Source organism: Chenopodium album, chromosome 2, assembly GCF_948465745.1.
Source record: "Chenopodium album chromosome 2, dcCheAlbu1.1, whole genome shotgun sequence".
In the NCBI taxonomy this organism is placed as follows: Eukaryota; Viridiplantae; Streptophyta; class Magnoliopsida; order Caryophyllales; family Amaranthaceae; genus Chenopodium; species Chenopodium album.
In genome coordinates this window covers 6,010,410-6,028,902 of record NC_137835.1, presented here as the reverse complement: position 1 = coordinate 6,028,902, position 18,493 = coordinate 6,010,410, and the positions used below count along the sequence as shown (strand labels likewise).

The window sequence follows — 18,493 nt, the reverse complement described above, 5'->3', positions numbered from 1 at the left end:
TAAGCGCCAACTAAATGTTTGTTGCGATCGTGTCTCCCAACTTGTGTTCCTTTATCCAATTATGAACTCAATTTTATGGCATAAATAAATAAATTACGTATTTTTTGAGTTTGATTTTTTTTTTTTTAATTTAAGTTTTAAATTATAGTTTGAACTTTGAAGATTTTAAACTCTATAGTTTGAACACATGTGTTGGCTTGTTTCGGATATTCATTTTACTATTTCTGAATTTTCGGCTTCTTAAATATGTAAGGTTTTTCGTGATTAGGTTGAAATTGCTCACTGGTTGGCGGTGAAAGCTCGTCAGAGGCGGTTTCTTTATATGCTCCTTTTAGCTTTTTGTTTGTTTCGTGTTTCTTTGATAGTTCGAAGTTTTGAACATACAAATACCGATTAAGGTTGATCATTAACATGTTTCGTCAATAACATGTGCAATTGTGCAAACATGCGTCCACATGGCCTCATATTTTTTAAATGGCTACAATTTGCAAAATACAAGTTTTAAATGGCTGCAATTTGCAAATATTCTTATTATTTCCTCACCTATTAAACAAACATGGGAAAATCTATGATTTCTATTCTACACTTTTTCTTACTTTTCCTCGCCAATCACATTGTTAAAAAGTTACTCGCACTACATTTTTACAATTTCATTATACTAATACTAATTGATTTGAGTTGATTAAAATTGGAATTTGACATGTACTTTATTTAAAATGAATTGGACCTATACTTTGTTTATTGTTCTCAATTGAATTGGACCTTTATTCTAGAATTGATCGTTGTAGTTATTTCCTAAATAGCATGGAACTATCATTCCTCTCAAAGATAAGTTTGAGTTTGAACATTTTACAAAAATCATTGTGGATAAACACATGAATTGAAGTAAGAGTGAGTAAAGAGTTTACACATGGAATATGATTTATGAAACTTCAATTTAAAAGGTAAGCAGACTTTTTGTGAATTCTCAAGTCTTTACCCATTGTTAACTAAAGACCTTTTTTTTTTTTTAAAATGTAACTCACACTAATAGATTTCACAATGATCTAATATTCCAATTTTATCCAATTGTCATATGGCGTGATTACATTTCATTAATTTGTAGTATCAACTAGATGTAAAATGATAATAATAATAATAATAATATGTTGTGAAATAATGGGGAAAAAGATGAGAGATTGAGAGAGAATTAATCTGTGTATATTATTCCATATGATAAGGTGTATATATACATACAATATATTAGGATTTAATTGGATAAGAATATAAACCCTAGATCTAGATTGTTCCGGAATAATGGATATCCACAAATATTTCATAACATTCCCCCTTGGATGTCCATTATCGAAGACTGTGCCTCATTAAAACCTTATTAGGAAAAACCCTGTGGGATAAAAACCTCATGAAGGAAAAAAGAGTACAACATTCTTCGTAATACGCTCGAAATGCTGCCTCGTTAAAAACCTTACCAGGAAAAACCCAATATGGGACAAAAACCATGGTTAAGGGAAAAAGAGTGCAGCGTGTAATTTCTCCCCCTGATGAATACATAGCTTGAGGTCTTCTAATGCAATGAATCCAATATAGTTGAGTGTCCTCACACATGACGCAGAATAGTATCATTCCTTGATTTTAATTTCGAGTCTTCCAAATCTTCAAATTTTTTTACTCAAACAAGTGAGTCTTCATATCACCAAACCTATAACCATAATACATGTGTTTGTCCACATTTCATTCAAAATCTCTGTTCAAAGTTGCCTTAACTATTATACTTATGCCTTCTTCCGGAGGTCGTGAATAATCGAAATTGATGATCATTATAATTTGATTAAACATTCCTTAATAATAATATGGTAACCTATGATATTATTAATGTTGATTTTTCAATCTTGTATGAAATAATAATATAGCACATGTAATTATATACATTGATCATGGTTCTTCTGGACCATGATAAAACAGTATCACGCATAAGTATCTTATTGATTCTTTAGAATATTTATAATTAACACAATAGTTCTCTTTCATATACAAATAGTAATTCTCATTACTAACACTTATATGCTCAAGCTTCAGGTTGAGATGTCAATGATTTAGTCACATAGACTTTTCAAGGGATGGATATTTAAATTCGTCGTATATAAGTTCTTCAGGAACTCTTTTTACATGATTCATAACGTGCAATTAAATAAGTGTCATCAATAATTTCATTACAATTATAAGCCCATTGGAATATAAATATCTCTTTCTAATTTTTCATCAAAGTTGTAAATATGTCTTACTATACTTTGAATGAACATTCATATACACCACAACCATTGTGAGAAATTAATCCATGCAATATGAGATATATAAAACATGATAACTATTAAACAAATTATACAATGAGTAATGCATATAACAACTTCGAACATATGCAATGAATAATCTAGTAACCTATGACTCACACATGCATATGAACATACATAGTACTCGAAATAATGTAAGACACTGTACAGTGTGGATTTAAAAATCCATATTTCATTGGACTTCGGGTCCATGATAAACTTATGATCATTATCATTATGTCGATATCAAAATGTACATATATTTCAGATCCCTTACTCATTAGTCCATTCCATTATGCGTATGCATATTATTCATCGGTTTCATTATGTACCGGTATCATAAAATTCCTTTAATTTACATTCCGCATGCTATTTTACTATGATATCTGAATACATTTCTCATTTGTTACCATCACGAATTTTCTTACATAATAGGCCATCTATTATAATAATTCAGATATTTATACCACTTTTAGGGTATTTCATACACTATGGTATATACTATTACACTATTAGTGTCAACTGCACTATCTTGCCAAATATCATATCTATTAAACATATCTTTATTTTGTTGGAACCGATCATATACAACCTACACTTCAGGTGTAGTGATTCAAGTACAATTGGCAAGATTTTATCTCAATGTATACACATAATTAATGTGACCAAAATGTATCTTCAACGCTATGCAAAATGAGTCATAACTGAATACAAATCAAATCATAAATGTGCAACATATCTTGATAGCATATGGATGAAAGTTGGCTAGAAAACATTTCAAATTACCATTATTTATATAGGGATCATCAGTTTTTTTTTGTTTGTTTTTTTTTTTTTTTGCCAACTTACTCCAATTCTCCCCCTAAGTTGGTAAAATATCTCATATGTAAGGGCATCACAGTTCTTCACCAACTTAGTATACAAAGTTCCAATAAAACTCATTTCATTAGGAGGATCACAATCAAAATTTATTTCTCAGAAGATTTGTATTCAACAAGTTTCATCTCTTCTGGAGAACAACTTCAATGAAGAATCATTTCTTCGTTAATTTTACATTACAGGTGTATTTATTATATATTACCTTTTTCATAATATCTTCTGGAAAACAATGTCAATGGGGAGACATGTGTTGTGCAGTTGTACGTTTTCTATTATTTTCCAATTTCTTATGTGCTGACATATAATAGCCCCAATCAAAAGAATTGTTATACAAGCATAGATCACTTGCTTGTAATTCTACTAGATGGTGATCTTCTGGATCTTTAAAGCCTTAAATAATGTATTTGGTGATCTTCTGGATCTTTAAAGCCTTAAATAATGTATTTGGTGATCTTCTGGATCTTTAAAGCCTTAAATAATGTATTTGGTGAGCTTCTAGTTCTCTGATAGTTTACAATGATATATACGATATTTTGGTGAACTTCTGGTCACCTATTACTCTTTTATATAAAAAAAATCAAAACTTATTAACCCTTGAAATTTTCATTTATACAAATTAATATGAATCAGAATCCAAATATAGCTCAATCTCAATGTTATGTCTTGCCATTCAATTCATTTCATATATTTGTCATTGAGAGAGCGTCAGCACATTATCAAACGAAACTTCAGGTTTCCATAACGGGTAATTTTTAAACCCTGATGGCCTAATTTAATTATCACATCCAATCACTTCTCTAAATTTGAACTCTGGTCAGTTTTTTAACACTAGTGATCATTTTATCAAATTTTGCATGACTATGAATGTGATATAATATTAGAACACCAACATGTGTTTCTTTATACAATTAGCAAGACAATCAACTAATCTCACATATTGATTTTACTAAAAATAATTTTATTCTAGAAATGTAATGGGATTTATCTTTTCCTCAAATTGTCATTGTCAATAGTTGCTCCATTCCTTTTCTGAAGGTTCGTATTTATTTATTTATTTATTTTTAATCTATTGGACTACAATGCTTCAGACGTGCTTTAGGTTTCATTATTAACAGATGTTGTCCTTCTGGGACAATAATTTTAATTGGAGCATTTACAACCAGTAATGATTAATGGCATTCATTTATTTACATCCATCTTCGGGATGGTATGGTCGCTTTTATTAAATAAATTATTGACATTGATATTAAAGCAAATGTATGCAATACTGACCATCAATATATCATACAATTCATGTGCAAGGATTATATATAATAACGAAATGAATAATATCTCCCCCTAATCGTTGCATATGGGGATATGAAATAAATCTTAATTATCCAACAACCTTGAAATCCCTTGCACTCAAACCATAAATCCTTTTGGTAATGTCATGTATCAAGCAAAGAAAAATATTCTTATAAAACTCTTACTTGTTTCTCCTGCCCAATTATATTCATCTTTATGTTGAAAATTCGGTAAACTATGGGCATAAAACATTCTTCAAGTAATTTGCTCAAAATAGCATGTTTAATTAATTTCTTGAACTCATAACACTATTCTTTGCTCAAATAATTATGAACTTTACCATGAATTTTATATATATATAAAAAATATATACTTGTTAATTCTTCAATAATCAAGAGATTTCATGACATATATAGGAACACATTAGTTTTGTGAACGGAGAATAATCCAGTCAACATACTTTCAAAACCATTAGACATTTTTAGATTGTTCCAGAAGGTTTCTAACCCATATGTGTGTAGTTATTATTAGATCTATTTTTCATAATTTGTTCTCTTCAGCAAATCAATAACTCAACATCAATGGGGAGACATATAGTTGATGCAGTTAAATAAGTATTAGAAGAATCAAAGGAACTGTAAATCAACAAGTACCACAAACAAATAAGCTATCATAGAACACACTCACCAAGGTGAGTTACTATTTTTTAATTATAATCATACGGTCAAACCCATAATCAAATTATCAAACCCCACATAACATAACAAAACAATACGGAGTACGTCATAAATATATACGAAGTAACATGTATTAAAAGGCCATAATAAGTACTTGTATATTTTGTGAAAATAAATTCAATATAATAAATGAAATAAGGAACTTCCCTGTTAAACATAATGACTTCATGATACCTCCTGTCAAAACTCAACCAACACCGCTAATACACTAATCGCATAGTAGATTTTAATCGGCTTTTCTTAGCTTAATTTTAACAGTAATTTGATTGGTGCTTAGAGCTTTGGTGATCCATAATTAATAAACAATTCATTACAAAATCATATAATACGTAAAAAATTCATGCTATTGAAATATTTTGCAAATCAAATCAAACGATATATAACTTCACATAATTGTATCCATGATGCTAAACATGTGATAATAGTATAATACTCATTTAAAACGGATCTGATTCTCATAGTAGATTAACACAATTCAATCGGGTACATAAAAGAAATTTATCAAATCACTTAGATTATATGTTCAAGAATAATTTTATTCTAATCGGAAATAATTTGTCGTGGTGCAATTAACGAGGAAAATCAAACAAGTACTTTACTCCATCAAAAAATATATATAATATTCCCATCATAAATTATGAATGAAGTCTTAACCAAAACCACCATTATTAGGGGATAATAGAGTGATGAGAATTTGTCTTATAAGCACTATAGATAATACTCTACAACATACTACATATATATAACAAGTCAAACAATATTAAACCAATTAGTGTCATGCCAGACTTGTTTCACTGATATGGGTATATTATTCGACAGTTTATGTGGCAAGCATTTAGGAGTACTAATTTAATTTCGACATTGCAAAACAAAACAACGAATAAAATACGAAACTTTCGTAACATAATTAACATATACAGTATATACAATATGGTTACGAAAATAATAAGTAGAGGAAAAACTTTCCTGATACGGATCTCGTTGTAGCAATTGAGGATTCTCTATTCTTAATATGTTCACTTTCTAGATTAGTCACATCTCACATACGCCACGAGGAGACCGCAACCCACTTAATTCCATTAAAGGAATATGGTCGAACACAGATCATGTAATTCCAACAAGAATATGGTCCAACCATTAATCTTGTTGTGAATTTTGAAATTAAACAAAACTATAATTCAAGTAACATAATTGCACGCAAGATGCAAATCACAAAATTTGGATTTATATTCCATTCAATTTGTCACTTTGAGAGAGATCTATGGTGCTGATAACGTGTTGTGAAATAATGGGGAAAAAGATGAGAGATTGAGAGAGAATTAATCTGTGTATATTATTCCATATGATAAGGTGTATATATACATACAATATATTAGGGTTTAATTGGATAAGAATATAAACCCTAGATCTAGATTGTTCCGGAATAATGGATATCCACAAATATTTCATAACATAATAATAATAATAATAATAATAATAATAATAATAATTAATAATAAAAATACCAGATTTGTTGTACTTATGCAACATGTTTGCTTAGAGGAATAAAAGGAGAGAGATAAGGATTATACTACAAATTACATATTGAGCATAGAAGCACAAAAGTTAATGCAACCACATACTACAAGAAAACATGAGAATGTAATCACAGAAACAACAAACAAGTATAGAGCGGGATGAAAAAAAAAAAAAAACCAATCTCTCAAATTCTATACCTAGAGGGGAAGGATAGAAACTATAATTGAAACAACATATCAAGACCTTAATGAAAAAAAGAATAGTTATTAAGGGTATATTAGTTATCTTGTTAGTTATCCTACACCTAATTTTATCCTTATCTCATTCAATAAAATTCTCTATCCTTATTTTTTTTTTTTTTTTTTTTTATCTCTATCCTTCATACCAAATGTTTCAATGTAACACACTCTAATATAGAGATGATCAACATCAGCCTGACCCGAAAATAGGGCGAGTTTGGACAAATCTAGAAACACATTATTAGTATAAAACCCGAATCTGACTCCAAAAGGCACCTTTGGCCCAACAAGCCCGCTTTTTTTTTTTTTTTTTGTGACTTTAGAGTTTAGACACAAAATAATGAAATATGATAATTTTTGGTCACCTCTACGGCTCTAGTCTAATAGCTCATCATCTTTTGTCTAAGATACACCTTGCAATATCTTGGAAACAAGAAAGCTCAACTCAACTCCCATGCCTTAGTTCTTGCTCAGTGGCAGACAAAATCTCTGCACTCATCACTCTCTTTCACCTAAACCATTTACCATTTACCAATTACCAATTACCAATTACCAGTATCAGTGTATCACCCATTTCAAATTTCCAACCTCCCTCCTTAAACCCCACTCTCTCTCCTCCATCTCCATCTTCTTCCTTCCTCCAAATCTTCCCCAGAAAAAACTTCAAAATGCATGAATCTCTCAGAAGAAGATCTCCCAGACTTTTTCTCTCTCCTCCCAAATCCCATCAACTAGCTCTCACATTGCATGATAATTCTAGATCAGACCCTGTTCTTGAATCACTCGACAATGACTCACATTATACTCCTCAACCTCTCAAAGTTCATCACCCTAAAACTACTAAGCTTCTCTTGCTGAAATCTCCGTCTTCTTCGCCTGTAAGACGGTCACCGAGGTTCAATGGTGTTGTTCAATCTGGGAATTGTAATGGTTCTGCTTCTACATTGTCGTCAAAATCCAATGGAAAGACGATGAGAAGTCCGGAATCGAGGAAGTTAGCTTTGAGTTTGAGCTCTGATTCAGCTGTTAATGGTGGTAAGAGGAAGCGTGAGTTGGTTGATCGAGAGTCTGTGAGGCGGTCGCCGAGGTTTTCGGCTTCGAAATCGGAGTTGAGCGTTAAAATTGATGTGAAATTAGGGAAAAAGTCGCCATTGAAGCTGATTGAATCTCCGAGATTGTTGCTATTGCCGGGAAATTTGGGGGAAATTGAGGAAGATAAAGTGTTGAGACGATCACCTAGGGTTTCAGCTTCGAATTCGGAGGAAGTCGTCGAAATTGGAGGTAAATCAGGGAAGAAAGCGGCATTAAAGCTAGTGAAATCAGTATTAAGTGACAGAAAATCGGAGGTGAAATCTCCAAGCGTGGAAAAATTGGGGAAAATTAAGGACGATCAGGTGATGAGACGATCACCTAGGTTTTTGGGTTCAGAATCGGAGATAATCGTTGGAATTGAAGTGAAATTGGGGAAAAAGACGCCATTGAAGCTGATAAAATCGGTGGAATGTGAGGAAAATGAAGGAGAGTTGGGGACGGAATCTCCGAGCTTAGTATCGCCGGAGAATTTGGGGAAAATGGAGGAAGATAGGGTTTTGGGACGTTCGCCGAGAGGATTGCCATCTTCTTTGGCGGTAGATGATGAATGTGATGAATTTGAATTTGGGTTTTCTTTAAAGAAGGCAAAGAAAAAGAAGAACAAAGCACCAAAAGAAGAGCCGAAGGCGAGTCAAGTTAAAGTTAAAGTGTGTGGAAGAAGGGAGGATTGCTTCTTCGTCGGGGAGCCGGTTTCTGAGGAGGAGGCTCTTGAGAAATGGGGCTGGCGTTACAAATTGAAGGTCATCTTCACTCATTATCTATTTCTCTTGCTTTTTTTTACTTGCATGATTCTAATGGCTTGCTTTAAGAATCTTTTGAGTTTAACATGGACCAAAGTTATATATATGTAGAATATTTTCCTTATCTAGTGTATCTCTTGACTTTACCATAGATTTCCCGCTAATGGGATATTAGTCCTACAACATTAGAAGAAAGAGAATATTCTATGTACACTAAGTGTTCATGCATCGTGGTCCAGCTAAACAATAACCAATTTCCTATAATTGGGATGCATCAATGCCATTTGTAGTTCTCTAAACCCTCAAAGGAAAGTAAAAAACCCTTTAATGTTTAGAGTTGGATTTAGTCATCCAACCTTTAATTGGGATATTTTGGTTCAATTTACATGTCAAAATTTGTTTTTTTTTTCAAAATTCAACTCATATTTTACCATAATACCCCTAATTTTTGATGACTTTTTTGACTCAAATAGTATATCCAATTCTTCAAAGTATAGCTAAACGAGATGGGGTGCAAATTATACCTAGTCTTCAAGATTATAGCCTTATAGGTATATGAGTTAGGTTATAAGTTATATACCTCCTCCGTTTTTTAATTATTGCAACAATTGAAGTTTCACGCTTACCAACACACAACTCTAACTTTTAACATGTTCAATCATCTAAGCACAACTCCAACTTTTAACATGTTCAATTATCCAAGTAAAAATCATAAAACGTTAATAATCTAGTAAATTCTATTCCAATAATTTTATAAATATATAGTATTATTTTAATTTGGATCATGGATTGTATTAGTTTAAAATCATTAAAAACCCGAAACTTTACTCCAACCCTATTCTAGTAATTGAATTTGGATTGGTGATTAATGGGAGCGGATCCTTTACTTTGCATCGTATCATGCTGTGTATATCTTTGTTAGAGGAGAATAAGGCTCATAAAGTTTAGCTCCACTCCTTTTCCCAGAATGCCAACATGGTGCTGTGCAGAGCATGTGATCATGGCTTGGTGACCAGTTGGTTCACTAAAAGTAAAGGTTGAAGATAGACCTATATAATTTAACCGTGTTAATACCAAGTTGACTTTTTAGCTTAACACACAATCCGATATTAAATATATAAATTATAAACCAGTGAATAGGTTGCCCTTTCTCTGGTGCAATAACTCTGTGGCAGGGTTTGCATGCAGCTGAAATGTTCACTCCTCGTTCCACTTGTTGCTATATTTCTCCCTTTCACCTTTCTATTTCTTTTGGTTTGGGTGAGCAGGGTTATTAGCTTAGCAATGTGTTCCTAGAGTAAGAATTCTGATGATTAACTGGGGGGCTAAGTACCTTGACACAATGGAGATTCTTGTCATTCTATCATCAGTTTGCTTCTTAAAAGTAAAGATACCTCGTTTTTGATAAGTTTGTGAGAATCCTTCTTCTATCTTAGCTTATTATGACAAAGTATACAACCTCTCTACTTGTCTAGAGTAAACCTCTAATTGTTTAATTCAGTGATAAAATTAAGTTGTGCAATTGTGCATAATCCAAGTAGATGCTTTATTTGCTTTTCATGTTTATTCATATTTAGCATTTGCACCCAGTTCTAAAATTTGGATGCTTTGAAGCTATGCAGAATAGAAGAATTAACAGCCGAAGTTTTACAGGAAAGTGCGTGACTATTTATACTTGTTTCTGTGATTACAGTCTCCTGTTTTCTTGTATTCTGTGGTTGCATTAACTTTTGTGCTTCTATGCTCAATATGTAATGATCTTTTTGATGATGATATCCTCTAATTTTGTTGATCCCTGCAGCGATACGGAAGAGGATGAACCAATGCTAGAAGTGAAATGTCATTATACCCAAGCACAGATAAAAGGGTGCATATTTCGACTAGGAGATTGTGCTTTAATAAGGGTGAGCTTCTGGCTAATATGTTTTCTTTTTTTTCTCTTCTATTCCTGCTCTTTTGAACACAGGCTATTCTACCAGAGGTCAGAGGGTATTTCACAGATGCAATCAATAAATAAAAAATTGACTGTTTGCACAACAGAAATTTGTTATGCTTAAACTTAATTAGATCATTCACTTTGACTGTTCACCTTTCTTCTGTGGCTGAAAACGTGCAAGATCAAGCTAAAAACCACCTTCAATTTGGATAAATTTATTCCAAACTGCATGTTTTTTAGAATTAGTCCTAGTGCTCCTAGGCAAAATTTTGTTAATCCAATTGCCACACCCCTAGGAGTTGATTAAACAGTTACCAATGTCATCCCTTAAATAAATGTTACGTAGAGAAATGATGCGGAGATTGCAGTAGTTGAGAGAAATTAGTTGGTGGGTGTGGTGTCCAACTATAGAGAAAATTTAGAGAGGAATACCACTTAATATGGGACATCTCAAATGGGTATTATGACTTATGTAATAGCACCCCCTCTTGAATGAACTTAAATGATTTCACCCTTAGGTGGGAGTGAGACTGCCATCTTTGCATTGTTGCATATATAATGAATGAGGAGTGTGGGTGTTGTAAAACTCAATTGTTTGTTTTTAGCAAACCAAACTAATCTATAGGAGTTATGAGACAAAAGGGTCTTTAGAATAGGAAAGTTCAATAATCTTGAATTGCAATTTCCACAATTATGCTTTTTGTCAGATTATTGTGCACTAAGACATCGAAACTTGCAATCTAAATTTGGATATACATTGTGCAAAGAATAAGGTTAACATTTATTTATTTTAGGAAATCTGTGCAAATCATCGTACTCTGTGTGAGCAATCAGAATTTTCTGAGGAAGGAAACAAGTTTCTGGTAATTCATGTAATTATGTCATGTGGTATCGATAAATTGTGTACATGTTGGACCTATTTCAGGGTGAGGGAACACAAAAACATATTGGAAGGATTGTGGAATTATTTCAAACAACAGAAGGAGAAGAATATTTCAGGGCCCAGTGGTTCTACAAACCTGAGGATACGGTGGATATTACAATCATTTTGGTGTTCATATTTTTTATAAGTATTTTTTTTGGTGTAAAGTACAAACCATCTGATCTCGGTATCTGTTCCAGGTGATGAATGAAGCCGCTAAATTCCATGACAAGAAGCGCATATTTTATTCATGTATTATGAATGACAATGTGTTAGCTTGTATAATCTCTAAATTGAAAGTGATACAAGTGTCATCTCAGGTTATCATCATCTCCTTTTTTATTTACTTACTTATACTTAATAAAGTACTCCGTATTTTACTACCTTTATTTTTATTTAACTCAGTGTTCGTTTTGGCACTATTCACACACCCCTTCGTCCTTCGACTTTCGTTTGTGATTATTGTAGTCGTATGGGATCTTATTAGAGTTTATATATATTACTTTCAAAGAATCAACTATTTATAATATTTTTATTATAGATAATTAAATTATTTTATGGTCAAAGTTGTGTGTTAGCCATTGTGAAAGTCAAACTGAACAAACTGGAAAAAACTAAAGGAGTATTGTACTCCCTCCGTCCCATATTATAGTTCTTATTTGTGTTTTTTCACGCTATATAAGAAATAGAAGAAGAAAGTGGATAAAGTACATTAATAAAAGTGAAAAGTACAATCATACACAAAAGTTAGAGAGAGAAAGAGGAAAAAAGTACAGACATGTGCAAAATTCAAGGGTAAATTAGGAAGTACAATGAATAAAGTTAAAAAGGTGAGGGTATAATAGTCTTTACATACTATTCAAAAATGGAAACAGGAACAACATTGTGGTTCTCCAAAATAGGAAAAGAGGAACTATATTATGGGACGCAGGGAATAGTATTTAATTATCGGTAGAGTTTCATTTGCCAATATAATTGTTCCTCAACACAAGTTTCTCGTGTTTCTACTTCTCAATGTTAAATCTTACATTTACCCCTTTACTTTTCTATGGCTTTGTAGTTAAACTTGAATTCAAGTTCTGTTGAACCATCGGACTTCTATTATGATATGGAATACTGTTTGGAGTACTCAACTTTCCGCAACTTGCCTAGAGGTAAGATACTCTTTGTGGTCATATTTCTTAATTTAAGTTTCTATCACAACTTATACCAGGTTAATTATTAATAGCTGATTTCTTCTTTCCATATTGTACCGAATGCCCAATGCCTCTTTGTGTCTCTCAGGTCATAACTAGGGCTGGTGATTGTAGAAAGTTGTATTATTGGCTTATCTGTTTTTTCTTTTTACTTTGGGGGAACATTGCTCTAATGGATTCTATTTATTGATTTATATGATTCTTTAACTCTAAATTGCAGTTTCTGTCTGATGTGAACATGTGATTACCATAGTTCAGTTTTGTGCTCACCGTAACAAATTTTTTTCTGACTTGTTGTATATACCTAATTACCTATATCAATTAATAAACAAGAACCAAGAAGTTATGACCTTTACTTTGACAATGTTTTAAAACTCAGTTTGTTAAGGGGAATATCTACAACGCATCAAGACTCCAGAAACCCTATGGATCTCTCTCTCTCCAAAAAAAAAAAAAAAACAGAAACCGAGTTCTGATTGTCACTTTGCACATACCTTATTTTGCTGGTAACTTATTTTCTTTGTCCTATAGTCGTATTCCTGAAGTAATAGCTATTGATCATTGCTAGAATCTGTTGGAATGCCATTTGGTTCAAATGACACTGAGTTGCTGATCAGTTATATTGTGTTGTTTCAGAAAATTTTATTGAGGGCTGTGTATTACAGCCACTTGGCTGCAATGAATCCGCCCTCTCCCTTACCAGCTCCCCTGTAGTGGAGAATACGTCTATTTGTGAAACATACAGTGGTGAATTATCCATGTTAGATCTTTATGCTGGTTGTGGGGCAATGTCGACTGGGCTATGCATTGGCGCTGGACTTTCTGGTGTTAATCTCGTAACGGTAATTAATCAGCATATTTAAGAAAGAGAGAATTTTTTTTTTAATGAAGAATAAATAGGGAAAAACACTTTAGTATGAAAGGTTGAAAATGACTAAATATTTATTCCTTACTTAGGCATTGATATTGCTGAACTTTGTGTTTTGAATCAGAGATGGGCGATTGATGCTGACAGCCTAGCCTGCGAAAGCTTGAAATTAAATCATTCTAATGTACAAGTAAGCAGATTGTGATTCCACTGCCAGAAATATGGCTGCTAAAGTGCCTACGTGATGTAGTTATTGACATGTTTCTTCTTGTAAATAGGTTAAGAATGAAACAGCTGATGACTTTCTGGAGTTGTTAAAGCACTGGGAGAGCCTGTGCAAAAAGTTTGTCATTGAAGGGACACAAAAATCATTTCCTTCTGCACAAGAGGTTTCAGAATTAGCTGAAGTCCATTCGGATGCTCAACCAGACAGTGACAATGCAGCTGATGAATTGGAGGTTTTAAGCTTGGTTGATATTAGTTATGGCGATGCTGATGGATCAGGAAAGCAGGGGCTGAAATTTAAGGTAAATGATAATGATATTAAGGCTTTTAAATACTCATCATGGTATATTAAATATGTAAATAAGAAGAATTGAGGCTGTACCAAGGTTTCCGCTATTCAAGCATTTAGAAACATCATTTTGTGGGATAAAGTTACTGATATCCTTATTCAGAAACATCTGCACAGCTTGTCAATTTTCTCTCAACTCTTGAATGATGAGTCAGCTCTAGAATCTAATTTAATTAGACATTGCTATTAAATATCATTGTTTTATCTTTTTCTTGAAATTTATATGCAAGATGGCATGGAGAATTTTTAAATCATTAGATGAATGAGCCTAAAAGAGTTCCCTGTACAGTCCACAGATTAACCTGACAAGCTTTTATTTATAGCTATACATTTTTTAAAATGGTGTTTTTCCTTTTATTATTCTAGGTGCGTTGGAAAGGATTTGGTCCAAGTGATGATACATGGGAACCAATTGAGGGATTGAGGTATCTTCATGACCATGTTTGAGTTTGAAAGTTGTTTGGGTATGACTTTGAGATGCACACGACTTATTTATGTATATTTCTTCAGTAATTGTCAGGAGTTAATACAAGAATTTGTCATAAACGGGTTCAAAAATAAAATATTGCCTCTCCCAGTAAGTTGTTTATCAAAGCATCTAAATGTCGTTCTTTCACCCATTGTTTGAAAAGTTTTACTCTTATATCCTAATTTTTTTATGACATAATGTGTGCCAGGGTGATGTAGATGTCATATGTGGAGGGCCTCCATGTCAAGGTGTTAGTGGGTATAATCGATTCAGAAGTGTCGATGCCCCATTAACTGATGAGAGAAATCGTCAACTAGTTGTTTTTATGGACATAGTTGAATATCTTAAGCCTAAGTTTGTTCTTATGGAAAATGTGATGGACATCTTAAGATTTGACAAAGGTTCACTTGGAAGATACGCATTAAGTCGTTTGGTGCATATGAATTATCAAGCTAGAGTTGGCATTATTGCTGCGGGTAGTTATGGTCTTCCTCAATTTCGCTTGCGTGTCTTCTTTTGGGGTGCTCTTCCTAGTGAGGTAAACTATTTAAGCATTATAACATCGATCTTCATGGAATCTTTTTTTAAAAGAGAATCTGATTTGCTGTACCAGATGTTTTCTACTACTTAAACAGTGCTATAGAAATGCGATAACAGCAGATTGGTTTGGTCCTGTCCTGAAAAAGCTTTTCTTTTTGCAGGAACTTCCGCAGTTTCCACTCCCTACGCATGATGTTGTTGTCAGATATTGGCCTCCATTAGAATTTGAGGTATCATTATTTCACTTAGCTTGGACTATTATTGTTGGAGTGCATAAGGTTTTAAATCCTAAAAAATACATTGCAGCGGAATGTTGTAGCTTATGATGAGGGTGCCCAACCTCCTGAACTAGAAGATGCTGTTTTCCTGGGTGATGCCATCTCAGATCTTCCTACAGTAAGTAATTCATTTCATTTCTGTATTTTTTATATTATTCTTGTAGTTTATATCTTGGATTTTGATGATAGCTTCAATACCGAATAATGATTGCCACAATTGGATATTGCAGGTTACAAACTATGAATCTTCAGATGAAATGCCATATAGTAGGCCTCCAGAGACCGAGTTTCAGAAGTATATAAGGTCAACAAAATATGGTAACATTCTGCTTATTTTGAATCTCTCAGACTATGTTTTACCTTCACCGACACTCAGTTTTCTGTTTTTTCATAAAGAGATACTCCGTATGTAGTTTCTATTGAGTTTCTTTGTGAGGACACCTTGTCCTTGTTCTGTATAACCTTTTTGGAGTTTCAATATTGTGTGTATACATATATTTTTATATATATAAAGTATGTGCTTAGCGTTTGGAAAAGGTTTTCCCTAAATTAGTTTTCTTTTTTTCTTGGTACTCCTTTTTTTTTTTTTTTTTTTTTTTTTTTTTTTTTTGGGTTTAGATATGATTTGTTCTGCATCAAAAGCAGAAGAAGCTTTACTCTATGATCATCGACCCCATCAGTTATTTGAGGATGACTATATACGAGTATGCCATATTCCACGAAGAAAGGTTTGATCTCATTTACTATTAGCTTTAAACCATATTAAGATTGTCATGATCTGTAATGCTTCTAGTTTCTAACAATCATCTTCATTAGGGAGCAAATTTTAGGGATCTCCCTGGCGTAATTGTGGAAGATGACAATGTGGTTCGGCGAGATCCAATGCTAGAAACTGTGATGTTGCCTTCAGGAAGGCCAATGGTAGATAAACTGTTTTCTTCGTTTATGATAAGTGCTCATCTAGTTTAGGCTTGTTCATTTGACCATAAAAGTAACAGTAATGAGGGTTACCAAGTTTTTTTTACAATAGATTAAAGAGATTAATGGAAAATATTAAAGTTTAAATATATTCTGATAATGTAGATATGGCATAAAAAAGAAAAAAAAGAAATATGTATCTGATAAATTTGCAAGAAGATACTGAGCTATAACTGAGATATTATCTGATAAATTTGCAAGAAGATACTGAGCTATAACTGAGATATTATCTGATAAATTTGCAAGAAGATACTGAGCTATAACTGAGATATTTTGTATATCTGATAAATTTGCTAGAAGACACTGAGCTATAATTTTGATTCTTTTGTACTGTTCTAGGTTCCAGAGTATGCGTTCACATTTGAGCAAGGAAAATCTAAAAGGTGAGATATGTCTCTTGTGGACGTGTTTGGCTCGTCTACTCTAATATATCTTGTTGTAAATATGAATTTGTGTAGCACCTCAAAAACTGTTTGGCTGTATCTGCAGACCATTTGCGAGACTTTGGTGGGATGAGACAATGCCAACTATAGTCACTTACCCCAATTGCCACAGCCAGGTACCTTCTTCTCCCCTGTTCTTACATGCAATATCATTGTGGCATTCTTGTGACAAATAAAAATTACAGGCAGTACTACATCCCGAGCAAGATAGAGTGCTTACAGTACGTGAGTGTGCAAGGCTGCAAGGTTTTCCTGATAATTATCGCTTCTGTGGTACTGTCAAGAAAAGGTGAGACTGCTGTGTAATACGGAGTAATTTATTTGATAAAAATGTTTAAATAATCATCATCATGTTAAAGCCAATTTCTCAATTGGAATTTATTCTCTCGACCAAGATGTGTGGATTTTACTGATAAATAAACACAAGTTGTGTACCAGGTGCTAGTATATCTACAAGTAACGAGTTAAATATATGGAAAACCTGTATATGATTTTGTTGTGTGGGGATTGGGGAGGGAGGGGGATTTAGGCTACACCTGGGCCCTTTGGGGTCCCCTCTCTATGATACGATTTTGCAAGCTCAATGCTCTCTCTAATTCCCCCACCTCCCCAAATTTCCTTGGAAGACTCGGAACTCGTGAGTCTGAGGTTTGCAGTTGTCAGGTGGTTTTGATAATCATAATATCATTAACCCCCACCCAATCCACATGTGCTTAATTCTAAGTTCCTAATTAATGTGCTCAACTTGATAGTTTCCTTTTTTTTTTCCCCCGAAATTCACTGATTTTCATCATTTTGGATGTGTCCTTGTCTGCCTGGTGAACAATTGGACTATTCTTTTATTAGCTACTTCTTTAATTCCCTCTGTGTCTTCTCACCCTTTTTTGGGGGTTGAGGGTGTGACCGCGTGAGGAGGTTAGGAATGCAGGATAGATCATTTTGGCCCTATGATAAATTATCCCCTTCTGTCATGCATATAAACTTCCGTAGAGCGATTTAGTAGAGAATATTTCAAGTAATTATGTTTTTAACCAATATTCTATGTTTCCAACAGGTACCGGCAAGTGGGAAACGCAGTAGCTATTCCAGTTGCTAAGGCCTTAGGTTATGCTTTAGGGATGGCATCCCAGAAGCTTACTGACAAAGAACCTCTTCTAACCCTCCCACCCAAATTTGCCTATTCAAGCCATCTCTGACTGTCATGTTGATAAAATCAGTGAAGCACTCAGAATTTGGCATGAGATTAGTTGCATCATATGTTTCCGCTATTTGATCCTAGTGTTCCTTTGTAACAATGTAACATATTTGCCTGGGCAGCCTTTTCTTTGGCAGGTAATGGTAACGTATGCAGTGCCTTAAAGATTAGTTATATCGTGTAATTTAGCTCTCACTAGCTGCATCCCTTTGTAACATATTGCCCGGGCAGCTTTTTCTGTAACGGAGTAATAATAATAATAATGTATGCATTGC

At 33.3% G+C, this 18,493-nt stretch overlaps 1 protein-coding gene across 1 annotated transcript; it reads left to right on the top strand.

The window, feature by feature from the left end:
* Positions 1-7,589: 7,589 nt before the first annotated feature.
* LOC145581006 (DNA (cytosine-5)-methyltransferase CMT3-like) lies at positions 7,590-18,476 on the top strand. Its single transcript, XM_081638083.1, has 21 exons — positions 7,590-8,819; positions 10,442-10,476; positions 10,621-10,723; positions 11,681-11,785; positions 11,878-11,997; positions 12,738-12,831; positions 13,510-13,715; positions 13,866-13,931; positions 14,020-14,268; positions 14,682-14,740; positions 14,826-14,892; positions 14,993-15,322; positions 15,486-15,554; positions 15,631-15,720; positions 15,833-15,920; positions 16,221-16,330; positions 16,419-16,523; positions 16,920-16,963; positions 17,070-17,139; positions 17,209-17,312; positions 18,078-18,476. The coding sequence occupies exons 1-21, from the start codon at positions 7,656-7,658 to the stop codon at positions 18,217-18,219; spliced, it is 3,420 nt and encodes a 1,139-aa protein (XP_081494209.1). The 5' UTR covers positions 7,590-7,655; the 3' UTR covers positions 18,220-18,476.
* Positions 18,477-18,493: the final 17 nt, after the last annotated feature.

What these genes read in the sequence shown, in the direction of transcription:
- LOC145581006 (XM_081638083.1), top strand. Translation starts at nt 7,656, where the DNA reads ATGCATGAATCTCTCAGAAGAAGATCTCCCAGACTTTTTCTCTCTCCT. An exon ending in AGCCGAAGTTTTACAGGAAA is followed by an intron (nt 10,477 to 10,620) that starts GTGCGTGACTAT and finishes TGATCCCTGCAG; the next exon opens with CGATACGGAAGAGGATGAAC. An exon ending in ACCCCAATTGCCACAGCCAG is followed by an intron (nt 17,140 to 17,208) that starts GTACCTTCTTCT and finishes TAAAAATTACAG; the next exon opens with GCAGTACTACATCCCGAGCA.